Source organism: Peromyscus leucopus, chromosome 19, assembly GCF_004664715.2.
Source record: "Peromyscus leucopus breed LL Stock chromosome 19, UCI_PerLeu_2.1, whole genome shotgun sequence".
Lineage (NCBI taxonomy): Eukaryota > Metazoa > Chordata > Mammalia > Rodentia > Cricetidae > Peromyscus > Peromyscus leucopus.
In genome coordinates, this window is record NC_051079.1 from 72,314,497 (window position 1) to 72,331,108 (window position 16,612).

Consider the following 16,612-nt stretch of genomic DNA (forward strand, 5'->3'; position numbering starts at 1 on the left):
GCTGGGGCTTTTCCTGTGACTGAGGACCTCTTCTCCTTTGAGTGAGAGGGTCCCCAGGTGGCTAGGACACAGCAATACTGATGGACAGATTTTGGAAAAACCTTAAAACAACAGCGCTTTGGCAGATCCTCATGAGTTCGAGGCCATTCTGGTCTACATAGAGAGTTCTAGGCCAGCCAGGGCTACATGGGAAGATCCTGTCCCTGACAAAGTAAAACAACAAACAACAACAAAACCAGAGAAGGAAGAGCACTTCCTCCTGGTGAACTTGATTCAGTACATGGATGACCTCTTGGTGTCAGTGACATCCCAAGAGGAATAAAGATAGGGACAACAGCCTAAGAGAAACAAGGGGCAGGGGGGGGGGGAGAAATGCTCCAAATCTTAGAATTAGTGGTAGGAGGCTGGGCATGATAGCACACACCTTTAATCCCTGTACGCAGGAGGCAGAGGCAGGCATATCTCTGTGAGAGCAAGGCAAGCCTGGTCTATAGAGTAAGTTCCAGGACAGCCAAGCTATGTAGAGAGACCCTGTCTCAAAACAAATGAGAGAGAGAGACAGAGACAGAGACAGAGAGACAGAGAGAGACAGAGGCAGAGAGAGACAGAGACAGAGACAGAGAGAGAGGAGAGGAAGAGGGAGAGGGAGAGGGGGAGAGCGAGGAAGGAGGAAGGAAGGAAGGTAGATTGTGGCGGTGTATGTTCCAGGGCATCGAAAGGGACATTCCGTGGAAATCTGTGACGGACAAGGCAGCAGAGGAAACAAGTCTCCAGACAGAGGTGTCTACGTTCCACACAGTTCCTACTTTCTCCCCACCCAGTGTCTCTCTCCCACTTTTACCCCAAGGGCAAATAATTAGAAAATCTAGAAGCTTCTAAAAGCCCCTAGCAGAGATGACTCCTGCCTTCAAGAACTGTGATGACAGAAATACTAAGTAAACTCCACCAAGGGAGTCCCTGGGGTTCACCAGCTTGGTGTGACACTGTCTTAAAACTTTACAGGTGCATGAAGAGCTGCTATACAACAGCCAAACAAATACAGAGTTGTCCCGTAGGTAAAGAAACGGTTAACAAATGAACCTAAGGAAACAGTGCATGGGAGGAGAAACCCTGGGCTTAGACCCTTTCAGAACACCCAGACTGATTGCACTGAGATGCTCAAGGCAGCCAGGTATCTTTTAGTTAGATGTAGTTCAGTTATAGTGATCAATTAACTAATTGGGCTGAAGCTATTCCATCGACAAATGCTGCTGCTTCTAGTGTTACCAAGGTGCTGTTAGAAATGGTCTAGTTGACAACAGAGATTCAGATAATGGAAGGCGTTTTAGAGCTAACGTCCTCAGAGGTCTCACGATGGCTCTGGGTAGTCACTGGGCCTGCCACACCCCGGCACTGTCCCTCCTCAGGTGAAATGAAGAGGATGAATCAAACTCTAAAGAATCAATTAACCAAACGTGTCCTGAAACAGGACTCCCCTGGACAAAGGGTCTTCCAGTTGTCTGCCTAAGGGTCAGAACAGCCCCGTGGAAGGACTGACTGGCCATCTCATGAAATGCTCTACTGGCCGCCCTATTTGGGCCAATCTAGTGGCCTTCCTCCTTTAAGACCAAAGACCATTTCCTGCAGAGTTATGTGCTTGGTTTGTCTTTTGTTTAACCCTCCTCCAGGCAAAAGTCCCCAGTTCACCCCCTTGATTGAGTTCTAATTGAGTCTTAGAAGGAAAACAAGCTTGAGTTCACCTGCGAAGGGCCAGATCAGGTGCTGTTTACCAGGGAGACTGAGGTTCCTACACTCGGGTAAAGAAATCACTCTCGGACTCTGAGGAAAGATGGATGGCCATTCCTGGCCCATCTGACACCAAACTGACTCTAAATAGATTCTAATGTTGTTACTGTATCACATCCAGATGATTAACGGTGCCTGGGTCATTAATAAAACAGAGATCAGCTCTCCCTGACAGTTAAGTTTGATGTCTGTCTTGTTTTTTTTTTTTTTTTTTCCTGTGAAAACTATTACAACAGAGTCCATTTCAGACAGAAAACATCTGCAGGTGTGACCACCTATGTACCTGTGCTGGATAGCTATCTGTCAGCTTGCCACAGGCTGGAGTTTTCAGAGAGGAGGGAACGGAGGAAATGCCTTCATAACGTTGGGCTGTAGGCAAGTCTGTAGGGCATTTTCTTAATTAGCAATTGATGGGGGAGAGCCCAGCCCATTGTGGGTGGTGCCATCCCTGGGCTAGTGGTCCTGGGTTCTATAAGAAAGCAGGCTAAGTAAGCTGTGGTGGTTTGAATAGGAATGGTCCCCATAGACTCATGTGTTTGAATGCTTGACCCACAGGGAGTGACTCTGTTAGGAGGTGTGCCCTTGTTGAAGGAAGTGTGTCACTGTGGGGTGGGCTTTGAGGTCTCAGAAACTCAAACCTTTACTTCCTGCTGCCTAAGGATCAAGATGTAGAACTCTCAGCTGCTTCTCCAGCACCATGCCTGCCTGCATGCCACTGGCTATGACGATATGGACTAAACCTGTAAACAAAATAAACTGTGAGCCAGCCCCAATTAAATGTTTTCCTTGATAAGAGTTGCTATCGTTATGGTGTCTCTTCACAGCAATAAAATCCTAACTAACACAGAAGTCATAAGGAACAAGTCTGAAAGCAACACCCCTCAATGGCCTTTTCATCAGCTCCTGCCTCCAGGTTCCTGCCCTACTTGAGTTCTTGTCCTGAAGTCCTTGCATGATGAACAGTGATTTGAAAGTGTAAGCAAAATAAAACTTTTTCTCTTCGAGTTGCTTTGGGCATGGTGTTTCATCACAGCAACAAAAACCCTAACTAAATACCCATATGTACTAGCTTATCCATACCTCCACTGGGCAGATGTTTGATGGTCACCTAAGATAATGGATAGACCTCCCTCCATAATAAGAATAATCTTAAATTGCTGCTGAATAAAATCCAACTAATTAGAGGAACCTTTCTCCCTGTTGCAAATCCCTTGAATGTAACTCCCTTCTCCTGGCAATTAATAATCCTAAACGAACAGGGCAGCCCTTATCTGTCATTAGGACTTAATTCACATAGATCTGGGACTGATGATCCCTTGAGCCACCTTTCGGCTGCCCCACAGCTCCATTAGACCTCAACCTTCCCATAAATAATGATCCAGCTAAAGTTACTATAGTAGAGGTTAAGGACCAAGACAAACTTCTACTATCAACAGGATATGGGAATGCAAATGCCTGGTTAGAATGGATCAAATGTTCTGTTCACATGTTCAATAGAGTGATTATTATGCCGGTCCAACAGGCAAACAGGAAGGTAAAATTGTCCCATTCCCATTTCACCTTAACAAAATGCACTGTATGGTCTCTCTCTTCTAAAACCAGTTAGACTTCCCAAATGGACAATGAGTCCAGACCATGTCACCATTGTTTCCTCCACTGAAGGATTGACAGATTTCGGAAGCAATAAAGCCTCCATCATCTGGGAATAGATCCACCTCCTGCCTCTCAAGATGGAGGGAATAATTAACTCCCATGTGCAATGTAACAGTGATGACTTGTCATTTGAAGAGATGTTCAGCTAGTCAGCCCTGGTGTTCACAAAGACAGATGTCTGGTGGTATTAGCGGGCGTCCTTACTTGAGACTTTACTAGTCTGTTGGAGTAAGACCTGTACTTTGACCCAACTGGCTATTTGTTTCTCTCTGGCATTAGACACCTCAGCTCACTCCAGAGTCTTTCCTACAAGAGGAGAGCATTCTTGACTTGAGGAGGCACTATTCAATCCCCATGTCTACACAGATGCTAGATAGGTGTGTAGGGATATCCTTAGTTAGTTCAAGGCTCTGAACCAGGTAGCTGCTGGATATGAGTTGGTATTGTTCTAGTGGTCCACTATCAATCGAAATGTAGTTTGGATAAACTGTCTTTACTACAATCAACAATGATTTGCCAACTACACAAGGGAAGTGGTAAAGGGAACAGCTGTACTGCGAGACTCAATTAGAAAGATGGCTTAGGCCGGGCGGTGGTGGCGCACGCCTTTAATCCCAGCACTCGGGAGGCAGAGCTAGGCAGATCTCTGTGAGTTCGAAGCCAGCCTGGGCTACCAAGTGAGTTCCAGGAAAGGCACAAAGCTACACAGAGAAACCCTGTCTCGAAAAACCAAAAAAAAAAAAAAAAAAAAAAAAAAAAAAAAAAGAAAGATGGCTTAGAAAAATAGATTAGGTCTAGATAATGATTCTAGCAGAGAAATGCAGAGTTTGTGTAACATTGCTTTTAGACTTAACAATACAGTTCACAGTGGAACAACTGCTAAGGCCCTTCAGGGTCAGCCTGCTTTAGTCAACAAATTAGCTGAGAATTTGGGAATAGATGACTCCTTGGCTAGCCTTATGGACCATTGTTTGGAAAATGGAGAGTAGTGACTTCAGTTCTAACAGACCTTGTTATTGTGGGATTGTGATCCTGTTTGGATGTTGTGTGGCTCCTTGTGTTAGGGGCCCCATCCAGAAGCTCATTGGGACTGCTCTCAGCTCACCAAATATCCTTAGTCACAATAACTTACAGCTCCTGGAGACTTCAGAATGTGAAAACAGCATGTGCTGCCTGGATGTGAAGACAAGAACGAAAATGTATCATCAAGAGGAAGAGGTTGTGAGAAACAGTCTTTTCTATCAAAGAATACTAGTCTGCCAAGGGCCAGTATTCTACAAACCTCCCCAGTTCTGAAATCTGACTCTCTGTTACAGGTTAGGATGTTACAGGTTAGGATGTTACAGATACATTGTGCACCCCAATAAACTTATCTGGGGGTTAGAGAACAGAACAACCACTATATTAAACTTAGAGGATAGGCAGTGGTAACAAACGACTTTAATCCTTGCCTTCCAAAGGCAGAGATCCATCTGGATCTCTGTGAGTTCAAGGCCACACTGGAAACAGCCAGGCATGGTGACACACACCTTTAATCCCAGGAAGTGATGGCAGGAAGCAGAAAGGTATATAAGGCGTGAGGACCAGGAACTAGAGGCTTTTAAACTTTTAGCAGCAGTTCAGCTGAGATCCATTTGGATAAGGACTCAGAGGCTTCCAGTTTGAGGAAATAGGATCGACTGAGAAGTTGGCGAGGTGAGGTCAGCTGTGGCTTGTTCTGTCTCTCTGATCTTTCAGAATTTACCCCAATAGCTGGCACTGAGTTTTTTCCTTTTTATTAATAAGACCATTTAAGATTCATGTTGCTTGCACCAATGTGGTGAAATATAAAACTAAGTGAACTTCTCACCCTGATTGCTTCCTCACCCAGTTTGGACTGTTGCCAAAGTAAATATTGCCTGAGTTATTTTTGTTTTGTCCATGTCTGTGTGACACTTGGAATAATTTTTTCCACCACCACCACCCATGGAGCTACTTCTCGTACTGATTTCCTGTTTAAAACCTGTTATAGCTGTTTTCCATATCTGTATTTTGTTTATTTGTTTGGGTAGTTTGAGACAAGGGCTCACTAGGTAATCTAGAGTGACCTCAAGCTCACCATGTAACTCAGGCTGGCTTTGAATTCCTCCTGTCTAAGCCTCCTGAGTGCTAAGACTATAGGTGTGCAACCTGCTCGTTTGGAATTGATTCATTGTTCTTGATAAACTATTGTTAAGTTTTGATTCCTGCACATGGGTACCATTCTTTCATTTTTCCTTGAAGATTTCAGACATGCTTATTTGCGCCCCTCCACACATGTTCCAACATGCAACTGGCCGGCAGCTCCTCCTATCGTTTTTTGCAATGCTTATTGTTTGTCTTTCCTACGGTGGCTCAGACAACAGACCCCGAGGGTACACTTGGATGGGTCAAGCTAGAGAACAACTCAGAACCTGGTCTCTATGGCTATCCCCCTGCCTTTCCAGTCTGGAGAGTCCTCTGATCCTCCTTCCTTAAAAATGCAGACAGGGGCTTTTGGTGAACTCCCCTGTCTACCAAAGAACAAGCGACTGTCTTAAATCTCTTAACCAAGGTAAGGACATAGGAGAAAAACAGCGGCAGGCCCAGGACCCAGGGGAACTTCGTGTGTGTGCTTCCAGATCTTTCCTGTCTTCTAAACAGTGTCTACTGCCTTACAATGCCTCTTCAAGGCCTCCCTTCTCTCTCTCTCTCTCTCTCTCTCTCTCTCTCTCTCTCTCTCTCTCTCTCTCTCTCACACACACACACACACACACACACACACACGTAGGTGTCATCTACTGGCCCTTTCTTCGGGTTTCATGTTTGGCTGGCTCTGTATACTTTAATAAGTGCACTATGTGTTTTTTTTGGCAGTCTGCCTTCTGTGATAGGATATCAGCCAGGCCTCTAATATTATATTGGGAGGACCAGGTCACTTTTTTTTTTTCTGTTCCATCTTCATACACATCAGAATTTCATCTTGTGGGCTCCAATTCAGTGGCAGATATTTTATTCTACTTTTCTGTAACTATTGTGTCTAGAAGTGCTGTGGTAGCCTCCTCCTGGTTTAAGGTGTCCAATTCAGGTCTAGGATTCACGTTGGCGGCTCAGAGTCCCAAACAATGTAACCGAGGGGGCTGGAGCTCATAGGGTGCTACATGTAATGGAACTCCAAGCCCTAGAGAAGGCATGTGTAGTCACAGGCCAGACAAGCTGTGGTCTATTTGGTCTTACTGTTTCAGGACAGAGAGGCAGAGCCTCTCTCCTTCATGCTGTGGCTTCTTCAGACCCAGTCCAGCCAAGCTCTGCTATTTGGCAGGAAGATGAGTGTGGTTTTGATTAAAATGTTAAGTTGCATGTTGTTGCTATGTTTTGAAGTGAGGTTTGAAGAGTGGGTGGCATCTTGATCAGAGCATGCAATTTAACTTTCTAGAAGGTAATCTCTCTAGAGCCTGGCTTTGCACTAGGCTCAACCCAGTCTCCCCATACAAGCTCCATGTAGAGTGCTATCTATCACGCATTGAAGACTTTTCCCAAGTGCAACAAGGTTAGGCTGAAGATAAGAAGGACTCAAAAGCTGGGACACTTGTTTGCTTACCTTAAGAGGCATGTTTTTGACCTGGATGTCTTCGGCCTTGAGACTGGGAATTGCTCGTACCTATGACCCTGATGCTAGGAGTTCAAGATCCAAAACCTACCACCTGGTCATCAGGGCCAGAACAGGTGGTAGATCTGGGCAGTCCTCCTGTGTGGGGTCTGGGCCAGGTGGTAGATCTGGGCAGTCCTCCTGTGTGGGGTCTGGGCCTAGTGTGAAGTGCGGAGCTGGGTAAGAGCTGCTCCAGGCGCTCTGACGCTGAGGAGGGTGGAAGACAGGAGATGTCGCCGGTGGACCAAAGCCAGGACAACTCCTGAAAGGCCTTGATGCAGGGTCCAGTTTGGCTTCCCATTTTATGCTCTAAAACCACAAGGTGGGGGCAGCAGGCGAGATCTCACGGAAGCGTAGGTGGCAATCAGCAAACTGTTAAGGGCAATGATCTGTTGTTTCAGCTATTTCTCTTCCTGGAACTTTCTGTTCCAGGTAGCAAGTGAAGTCATGCTTGGCAAATAGGCGGTATAGGCAGCGCATTGAGTAAGTCACTAAATCAATCAATAAATCAGTATCTAGTAACCACTCTCTTCTGACATATTCTTCTTTATCTGAAGGTGAAACAGACACCAAGACTCTGGACTCAGGGTACCACCTGGGACATGGAGGTTGCTCTTGGCCAGGTTAGTGTCTCCCTGTGACCTGGGGTCTAGGGGACCTCTGTGTAATCTGTTTCTTCCCAATACTCCCCTCTCCCACATACTGAATGAATCTCTACCCTCAGTGTCTGCTGGATCCCGTTCTTTGGGGTTCTGCAGGGATAGTCTCTGACTTGACCTGCTGCCGGCTGCCAGAAGCTGGGTGTCCTTTGCCTGAGTCACACGGGTACCATCAAAGTCCCTCTGTTCACCAACATCCTTCTGAAGAGGGAGGATTGTAACTTCTTGAAAGGGTGATTGAGTCACCGGACACTGGGACATTGTGCTTTGGGGACAGAAGTCCCTCGCCTCCTACTTACTTCAGTGTGTGGAGGGCTGACTCAGGACAGGGAGGTTTTTAAGTTCAAGCCCTTGGCTACAGCCTTCCCCTGTCTGTCCTGAAACAGTCAGACGAAACAGATCGTAGTGTCTAGCCCCCGGCATATAAACCACGCATGTCTGCTCTAGGGCTGAGAGAATGGAGGCAGGTGCCGGGAGGACAGAGGACAGACTGCTCTGTGGACACCTCTGTCTTCAGGCTGCTTCTCTACGAGCCCAGCTCCAAGCACCAGAAAAGCCTCAGTTGCTGATAGATTCCTGTTCACACCTTGCTCTATGAGAGAACTGGGTATGGGCCTGGAAGGCATGGGGGAAATCTTCAGAAACTGGCCAAATCCTGGTGCCTTCCGAGCAGGAATCCCAGACAGACTCTGGTGGGCAGCCGGTGGTGACCGCTCAGAGGTGCAACCAGCCAGAGGTTATACAGGCTCCCAGAAGGCAGCTGACAAAACATCTTTCCAAAGCAGGCTTGGAGCACCTGTCACTGAATGATGCTCTGGCAATGCCTCCCTTCTACACAGTAGGGGTGAGGTGGCAGGGACAGCCCCTGAGTCTGTTCTCACTTCCAGCAGGCAGAAATGGAGATCCCCACACAAGCGCCTAGCTGCACACGCTCCACTACTTTTGGAACTGGAAAGCTGCTGAGATGATTGACAGAAAGGTGAATCTTTGGAACTCAAGGACCCCCATGGTTCTTCCAAGAAGCCACTGGGAGTATTCTGGGGACAGGGTTTAACCATCTACTGTGCTGAATGACCCCTGTGGCTCTCCCAGGACCTCTGGGAGGACTCCAGGGACATTGTTTAACCATTTACTATGCTGGACCTCCTGTGCAGGACAATGGGCCTCTCTTCATTAAAAGCTGGGTGCTGCCAGGGTTCCTCCATGACTTAGAACCCTGGAGAGAACGGAGGATTTCACACTACCCTCGATTTGTTCACTAATAGAAGTCCCAACATTTTACAACCAGGATTTTTTTGTTCATATTACAATATGTAGGATGGGAAGGCATTGAGCTGAGATTAACAGCTGTGATTGTTTTTAAAGAACTCTGACAGTCATGTGAGGCAGACTTGGAAGCTGCCCCATCTCACAGATTAGTAAACTGAGTCATTAACGGGTTAAGAGAGGTATAGGGACTCACATTGTAATCCCAGAATGTGAAAGGCTGGAGCAGGAAGATTGCTGTTGCTGTGAGTTCCAGGCCAGTCTCGGTTATATAGTGATATAAGACACACAGAGAGAAAATAGCTTTTATTTTTTTTACAACATGCCACTTATAATCCCAAACATTGCTCCTATGACGACAAAGGTAACATTTTGTAAGTTCCAGAACTCAGGTGACAGCAGGAGGGGAGGACAGGCTCAATCATTTACTGACACTTGGCTCCTTACTACTCTTTGCTTATTCGGGAGAAGAGAATGATTAAACTTGCTATGATTGCCAAGCAGAGCAGAAACTTAAAATCATTGTAAGTTACCTGATGATCACTAACAGGTTACAGGTTTAAACAATTGACTTGTTACTATTGTGTGTGTGTGTGTGTCGTGGGGGTATGCATGCCTCCATGTGCCTGTGTGGTGGTCAGAAGACAGCTTTGTGGAGCTGGTTCTGTCTTCCACCTTTATGTGGGTCTCAGGGACCGAACTCATATTTTCAGGCTTGGACAGCAAGTACCTTTACTTGGTGATCCATCTTGCCAGCCCACCATGTATGAATTTTTAGAAAATGACCTGGCTTCTTTAATTACTAAGTACACTTTACCTTCAAATGAGAGAGAACACCCTAGAAGAGCAAAGATATGAGAGATACACAGAGCAAATACGTTGGCCTTCTGTGGACTCTTAACAACTGCAAAAAGACATTCTGAAGGGATATGTCTGGTCACAGGCTGTGGGTAGGCCGTGCATTTGTGGAGAGGAAGGAATGCTTGCAGTTTTTGTAGTGTGTGATGGAATCATTGATGTGTACATGTTTTGTTTTTTTGCTATATGTGGAATGGCCTACAGATGAATACAGCCATGTCTAGGACCTACTTTAGAATTACCTTAGAGCTGGAAAGGGAACTGAAGGGGCTTTCATTGAAATAAGAGCATCCAAGAGTTCACATTTGTTGGAACCCGCTGACAGGCAGAGGAGACAAACATTTTTGGTTAAAAAAAAAGAGCGAAAGGTTAGGGGCTACCTGAACTTTGGCAAGCAGGTGATGCCATGGACCATCTTGAGCCTGTGTTTGCCATACTTTTGATCCCAGATGCTACTTGCTGGTCAGGAGCAAGTGACAGCTGCCAGCCTCCTTTATGGGAACTCCTGCAGGTGGAGAAGATCCTTGGCTATAGGACTCAGAAGAGAAGAGGCGGCCACCTCCCTGACAGAGCTGCATTTTCTGCAAGTGTTGAGATGAGGGAGTATCTGAGAGCCAAAAGTGAGCCTGACTGACACTCCTGCCTTCTTACATGGCAGTTGTGAGCTGGTGTGCAGGGAGAAAGTGGAGGGGAGGAAATCCACAAGTCAAGGTGCAGTGGACACCTGTTCCACCTATGACGTTGAAGTACCAGCCCCTAGGGCATGGCCTCAGGGCTAGCTTAAGCTGAGGGGAATGTACACCTGGGCCCCTATGGTGGTATTTTTTTTTGTACTGAAATGTGATTTTAATTGTATGTTAATAAATAAAGTTGCCCAGGGGTCAGAGCTATTAGAGCCATAGCAAAAGTTGGGCATTGGTGGCGCACGCCTTTAATCCCAGCACTTGGTAGGCAGAGCCAGGTAGATCTCTGTGTGTTCAAGGATACAGCCAGCATTGGAGACACACGCCTTTAGTCTCAACCATAGAAGACCTGGAGGGCTGTACAGACAGGCAGTGATGAGGCAGTCATGTGTTTGGGTTTACAACCAATGAGAAGGCAGAACAGAAAGACGATATAAAGACAAACAGACAGGAAGTAGCTCTCTTTCGGAGAGGTCTCTTGGCTGAAGAGGCTAGCTGCAGCAGGCGGGTAAGGCTCTTAGCTCTGATCTCTTGGCTTTCGTCTTGGCATTGGTTCTGTGTTTCTTATTTAATAAGACGGTTGGTTACATCTACATGGCCCCTCTCTCCCTCATGGGCTTGGACGGTGCGGACTGAGTCAGGCGGCAGGAGCAGCGTGGGAGAGGACATCAACCTTCCAGGACTCTGACGATTTTGCCTGTTCTGTTCAGTGAGTTGTTCTCCCCAATATGATTTCTAAATAAACAGTTCCTTTATCAGTATATGGATTATCTGCAATATCAAGGCTTGGCTGCCTGGAAATTGAGGCGTAGGAGAAAGCCTTCATCCGTCTTGGCAAGCTGGAAATCTAGTAATACAAAGAATAGACATCAGTGGACACAAACCCTGAAGGACGGTCCTTCATCCCGATAGACGGGAAAACCCTTTCCTGAGAGGGGAACACCCTGCATTATTGTTCAATGGTGGCGGTTTCTAATATCCAGTCTTCTGATGCCAGCTTTCCCTTTCTAGTTCTTAGGGAGCTTCAGGGGTGAAAGACAGATCTCCTCTTGTGCAGATCGACAGCAGAATTGCTTCCTCAGAAGCAGTCTGATCATGGAATAAGAATTCTGCTTAGGGTTGAGATACTGGAGCAAGAGACACATCCTATATGAGCCAAGCCAAGCCAAGTCTCATGGGACCTTTCTATATCAACTTGAATATATCCTCACCACCACCCCCATCCCTGACCCATTAGTTCTTTCAGAAATGTGTGCCCCAAGAAATGGTATTTTACATGCCTGTGTTAAACTGTTGAACTGTCGTCTCTCAGGGTCTGTGCAGTTGGACTCTTGTGTCTAGCGAGGAGATAAAAAGCTTTATTCGGTGCTAGTGAAACCGCCAGCATTTAGCAACAATGTTTCCTGGGGGAACTGTGCTGTGGGTGGAGACAGTTCTGCACTTGTGAATATTTACAGCTGGCCTCCATTGTTTCTCCACAGCAGGAAACTGGCCTCCAGGAATGCACAACTACCTCTTCCAGTTTGGAAAAGGAGAGAACTTTTTGCCACCACATTGCTGACCTCAAAGAGAGACTTCCGTCCTGAAGGAATGTGGAGTCAAGTTGTTTCTGTCCTGGTCCCTTTCTGGAATCCGGGTCAGAACTAGTGATGCAGGAAATGCTCACGTTCCTGATGGCTGTGCATGAATTAGTGATGATGCAGGACAGACTGCTGCAGCCCCAACCACGAAGGCTTGGAGCCGTGTGTGAAAGGTGGTGCTCCAGGGCTGGCGCGGCGGCTGCTCTGTCCTGGGGCCAGGATCCTTCTGCTGTGGCCTTGGCCTTCCTTCCCCCCCCCCCCCTACAGGCTGCTTCCCATGGGCCTTGGTCTCGGCACCACCTCCTGCTGGAGCAGCCTGTAGGGAGGGCAGGTGGTGCTTCCATCAGATACCAGACAGGATTAGTCTGCATTTCCTTCTCCAGAGAGTAGTCACTCAGCCACCCCTACCTGAATGAGGAAACAGGTCTGTGAGCATGGGGCAGGAGAAGGGTTCAGCAGTGACAAGCACTTGCCGCTCATCCAGAGTTCAGGTCCCAGTACCCACATCAAGCAGCTCACAATTGCCTATAACCCCAGCTCCAGGGGATCTGGCGCCCTCTTCTGGCCTCTGCAGACAGCCACCCACAAATGTGCACATGTGCGTACACACACACACACACACACACACACACAGAGCCAGGTATGGTGGCACACCTTTAATCTCAGCACTCAGGAGGCAGAGGCAGGTGGATTTGTGAGTTTGAAACCTGCCAGGGTAACATAGTGAAAGTCTGTCTAAATAAACAATTAAATAAAGTGTCCTAGTTGGCTCTTTTTTATCAACTTGACACAAGCTAGAGAGAAGGAACCTCAGCTGAGAAGATGCCCCCACCATATTAGTCTATGGGCAAGTCTGTGGGGCTTTTCCTAATGATTGATGTGAGAGAGACCAGCCCATTGCAGGTGGTGTTGAAAGGGAGAAATTAGTAGCCATCTTTTTCTCTTTTGTTTGTTTTGTTTTTTGAGACAGGGTTTCTCTGTGTAGCTTTGGTGCCTTTCCTGGGACTCACTTGGTAGCCCAGGCTGGCCTCGAACTCACAGAGATCCGCCTGGCTCTGCCTCCCGAGTGCTGGGATTAAAGGCGTGCACCACCACCGCCCGGCTGACCAGCGTTTTTTTTTTGAATTGACCAAAAGTTGAACCTGTGGGAAGATAAGGCTGGGACAATAAATCCGTATATCCTAGACTTGGCAAAACAAGGTGCAAAGAGTAATGGGCTCAATTAACCAGAAGTTGAACTCAAAAGAAATGCAACAGTAAATCTGAATGGGTCAACAAAAATAATAGGACATAGGGAATAAAAATTTATGTCTCTATAGATACCCTGAACCCAGTTAGCAATTAGCAGCCTTATGCTTATCCCTAGCCCCTGACATATGTAAAATTCTCCATGTGAACCTTTCCTATATAAACCCCTTAAAGTGAGTGCCGGGACCTCCCCTCTTCTCACCTGTTGTTAAGTGGTATTGGGAAGGTCCCTGCCTAGGCCAGGATAAAGGAAACCTTTTGTTCTTACACTGGAAATTGGCTCCTTGGCGGTCTTATTGGAGGGGGAGGGGGGGACTCACACACGGGCATTACAGTGTCAGCCCTGGGTAAGTGGTTGTCTCAGGTTTTCTACTGCTGTGAAGGGACACCATGACCATGGCTACTCTTATGAAGCAAAGCATGGGGTGGGTTGCTTACACTTTCAGAGGTTCAGTTCCTTATCATCACAGCGGGGAGCATGGCCCTGTGCAGGCAGCCACGGTGATGCCAAAGTAGCTGAGATTCCTACATCCTGCAGACAACAGGAAGTCAACTGAAACACTGGGAGGTATCCTGAGCACAGGAAACCTCAAAGCCCACCCCCACAGTGACACACTTCCTCCAACAAGGCCACACCTCCTAATAGTGCCACTCCCTATGAGATTACAGGGACAATTACATTCAAACGACCACATTCACTCTGTAGCCCCTACAAACTTGTAACAATATCATAAAATTCATTTAGTCCATCTTCAAAAGTCCCATAGTCTACCACAGTCTCAACATTTTAAAGCCCAAAGTTCAAAGTCTCTTCTGAGATTCATGTAATCTCTTAACTTTTATCACCTGCAAAAATCAAAATCAAAAAACAGATTACAAACTTCCAACGTATACAGGTACAGGATATACATTACCATTCCAAAATTAAGAGATGGGAGCAAAGCAAGGAAATACTGGACCAAAGCAAGACCGCAAACCAGCTGGGCAAACTCCAAACTCTGCATCTCCATGCCTGATGTCAAAGCACCCTTCAGACCTCCAACTCTGCTCACCTTTGTTGACTGCAGCACACTTCTGTCTCTTGGGCTGGTTTCACTCCATGTTATTAGCTCTCCTCGACAGGTATCCCATGACTCTAGCATCTCTAACATCTTGGGTTCTCTAAGACAATCCAGGCTTTAACTTCACAGCTTCATGCAATGGTCTCTCTAGGTCTCTATTCAGGGACACCCCTGACACATGCCTGGCCTCAGCAGCTTTCCTTAATCCCAGGGGCAAATTCCATACCCCGTTTATTCTACCTTTAACTCTAAGTCCAGAGCCATGTGAAGGTGAAGACAAGCTAGGTCAATGTTACACAATCCCTGGAGGACCAAGGACGACCGTCATCCTTCAGACTTGAGTGGCAGCCAGGAGTTTGAGTGTATGCCTAGAATCCTGGTACACAGCCTGGGAAAGACCTTATTTCAAGAGAGAAAGAGAAGGAAGATGAAAAGAAAAAGGGGAAGGAGGAGGAAATGACAAAAAAAAAAGGAAAAGGAAGAAGTAGAGGAAGAAAGTGAGCCGAAGAAGCAGAAACAGAGAAAGTCTGAACAGGCATGGGAGGAAAGAGAGGGAGAAAGGAGGGGGAGGAGGAAGAGGAGGAGGTGAGGGAGGAAGAGGAAGGAGGTGAAGAAGGAAAGAGGAGGAAGAAGAGGTGAAGGAAAAAGAGGAAGAGGAAGTGAAGGGAGAAGAGGAGGAGGTAAAGGAGGAAGGAAAATAGAAGGAAGCAGACACACAATGTGAGACCAAAATGAGCCATCTTAGAAATAAGACCAAAATGCTTTCACCCTAAAATTAAGGCCTAAGATTTCTCCTTTTGAGAACAGGCCAGAAGTTACTGAGACCAGTCAGTTCAGATTCCAGAAACCAGGAAGTGTAAAAGTACAGAGTCACAAGGTAGTCAGGAGGTAATGGCTGCCGGACTATGGAATGTCCTCTCCCTGGCCCCCTAGGCAACTGCTTGACCATAGAATGTCCCAACCCTAGTTTCCATAGTGACTGTGTAATCACCAGATGCCCCCATCTGGGGGCAGCCAATGAAAAATGGTGGTGGGCAACTACTTCCTTAGAAGGAAAACTGAATTGTGATTTCTGGAATTCCTAGACACAAGCCAATCAGAATTGTACCCGTACTAGCACCCCTAAATGATGTAACCTTGTGACTTTTCCCTTTAAAAACTGAGCTTGCAGACAGGTGGGTGCTTCCTCCAGCCTCCACTGCGTTGGATGTATTGGACGAAGTCCCTGCCTAGGCTTGTATTGCTTTTGGATATCCAGAATTAAACCTTGCTTTTGCATTCCGGCATGCTCGTCTTTGGTGGTTTCTCTGGGGGTCACGATCTGGGCACAACAACAGTAAGAAGAGGAAGGGGAGAATAAGAAGGCCGCAGCAGCAGCTGAGGAGGTACCTGGAGCAGATTCTTCCTCAGAGCCCTGGAAACCACCAGCCCTGCCCACACCTTGGTCTCCAGGTTAGGGAAAGCACATCTCTGTTGTTTAAATGGCCTGGTAAGGAGGTCCTTTGTTACTACAGTCGTTAAGGTACCAGTGCACATCCTGTAGCACTCCAGCTGCACAGCCCTCAGCAGTGAAGCTGGAGTCTGTCTCCTGCAGTGAAGGTGGCGTGGCCTTTAGCTTGTCTCTGCATGCAGTCCTCAGGTGCTGTGACCTTGTCCCTAGCCCCCCAGGGATGTGCCCAGGATCAATTGGCCTCTGGTAGCATCAGATGACTTGGGCCATGACCTCATTCCAAATCTGTGCAACTGGGATACACTGTCTCTCAGTGGGAGAGTTGAATGAGGCATCTTTGTTTTCCAGATGTTAATAGATCTACTGATTCACAGGACCCTTCATTCCAGGGATCATGGTGGGCCTGGGCAGGCCCAGGCCCAGAGGGATGTTTAATGAGCCCCACCCAGGGTCCTGAAGGGCTTCCTTTTCTATGTTCCTTGGAGTCAGGGCTGTGCAGAAAACTTTGGAACTCTGGCCCAGTGGACTCCAAGCTAGGGACAACGGTGAGTGGGACCCATGAGGCCAGCCACCAGCTTAGAGTGTCCATGCCGGGCCACCTGCTGACCGGGCAGGAAGTTGCCACAAGCCCCCATGTAACACACTCAGCTAGCAAACATTTTTAGGTGCACGCTGGCCAACTCCAAAACATGTTTGGCATTAATTTTTCATGGTAATTCTGGA

The 16,612-nt window shown here is 47.1% G+C and overlaps 1 protein-coding gene and 1 long non-coding RNA gene across 2 annotated transcripts in view; one reads left to right on the forward strand and one right to left on the reverse strand.

Moving 5' to 3' along the window:
• Cndp1 (carnosine dipeptidase 1) overlaps nucleotides 1–7,351 on the reverse strand; it is a 46,256-nt gene extending 38,905 nt beyond the window's left edge. The window contains exon 1 of the mRNA XM_028873876.2: nucleotides 7,037–7,351. Within this exon, the coding sequence (XP_028729709.2) occupies nucleotides 7,037–7,048 (12 nt within the window). The 5' untranslated portion in view covers nucleotides 7,049–7,351. The remainder of the gene's footprint in view (nucleotides 1–7,036) is intronic.
• Nucleotides 7,352–7,433: 82 nt separating this feature from the next.
• LOC119086295 lies at nucleotides 7,434–12,678 on the forward strand. The gene is made up of 4 exons (XR_005089551.1): nucleotides 7,434–7,707; nucleotides 8,634–8,722; nucleotides 11,192–11,259; nucleotides 12,032–12,678. It is a non-coding gene; the product is annotated as an uncharacterized LOC119086295 (long non-coding RNA).
• The last annotated feature ends 3,934 nt before the right edge of the window (nucleotides 12,679–16,612 follow it).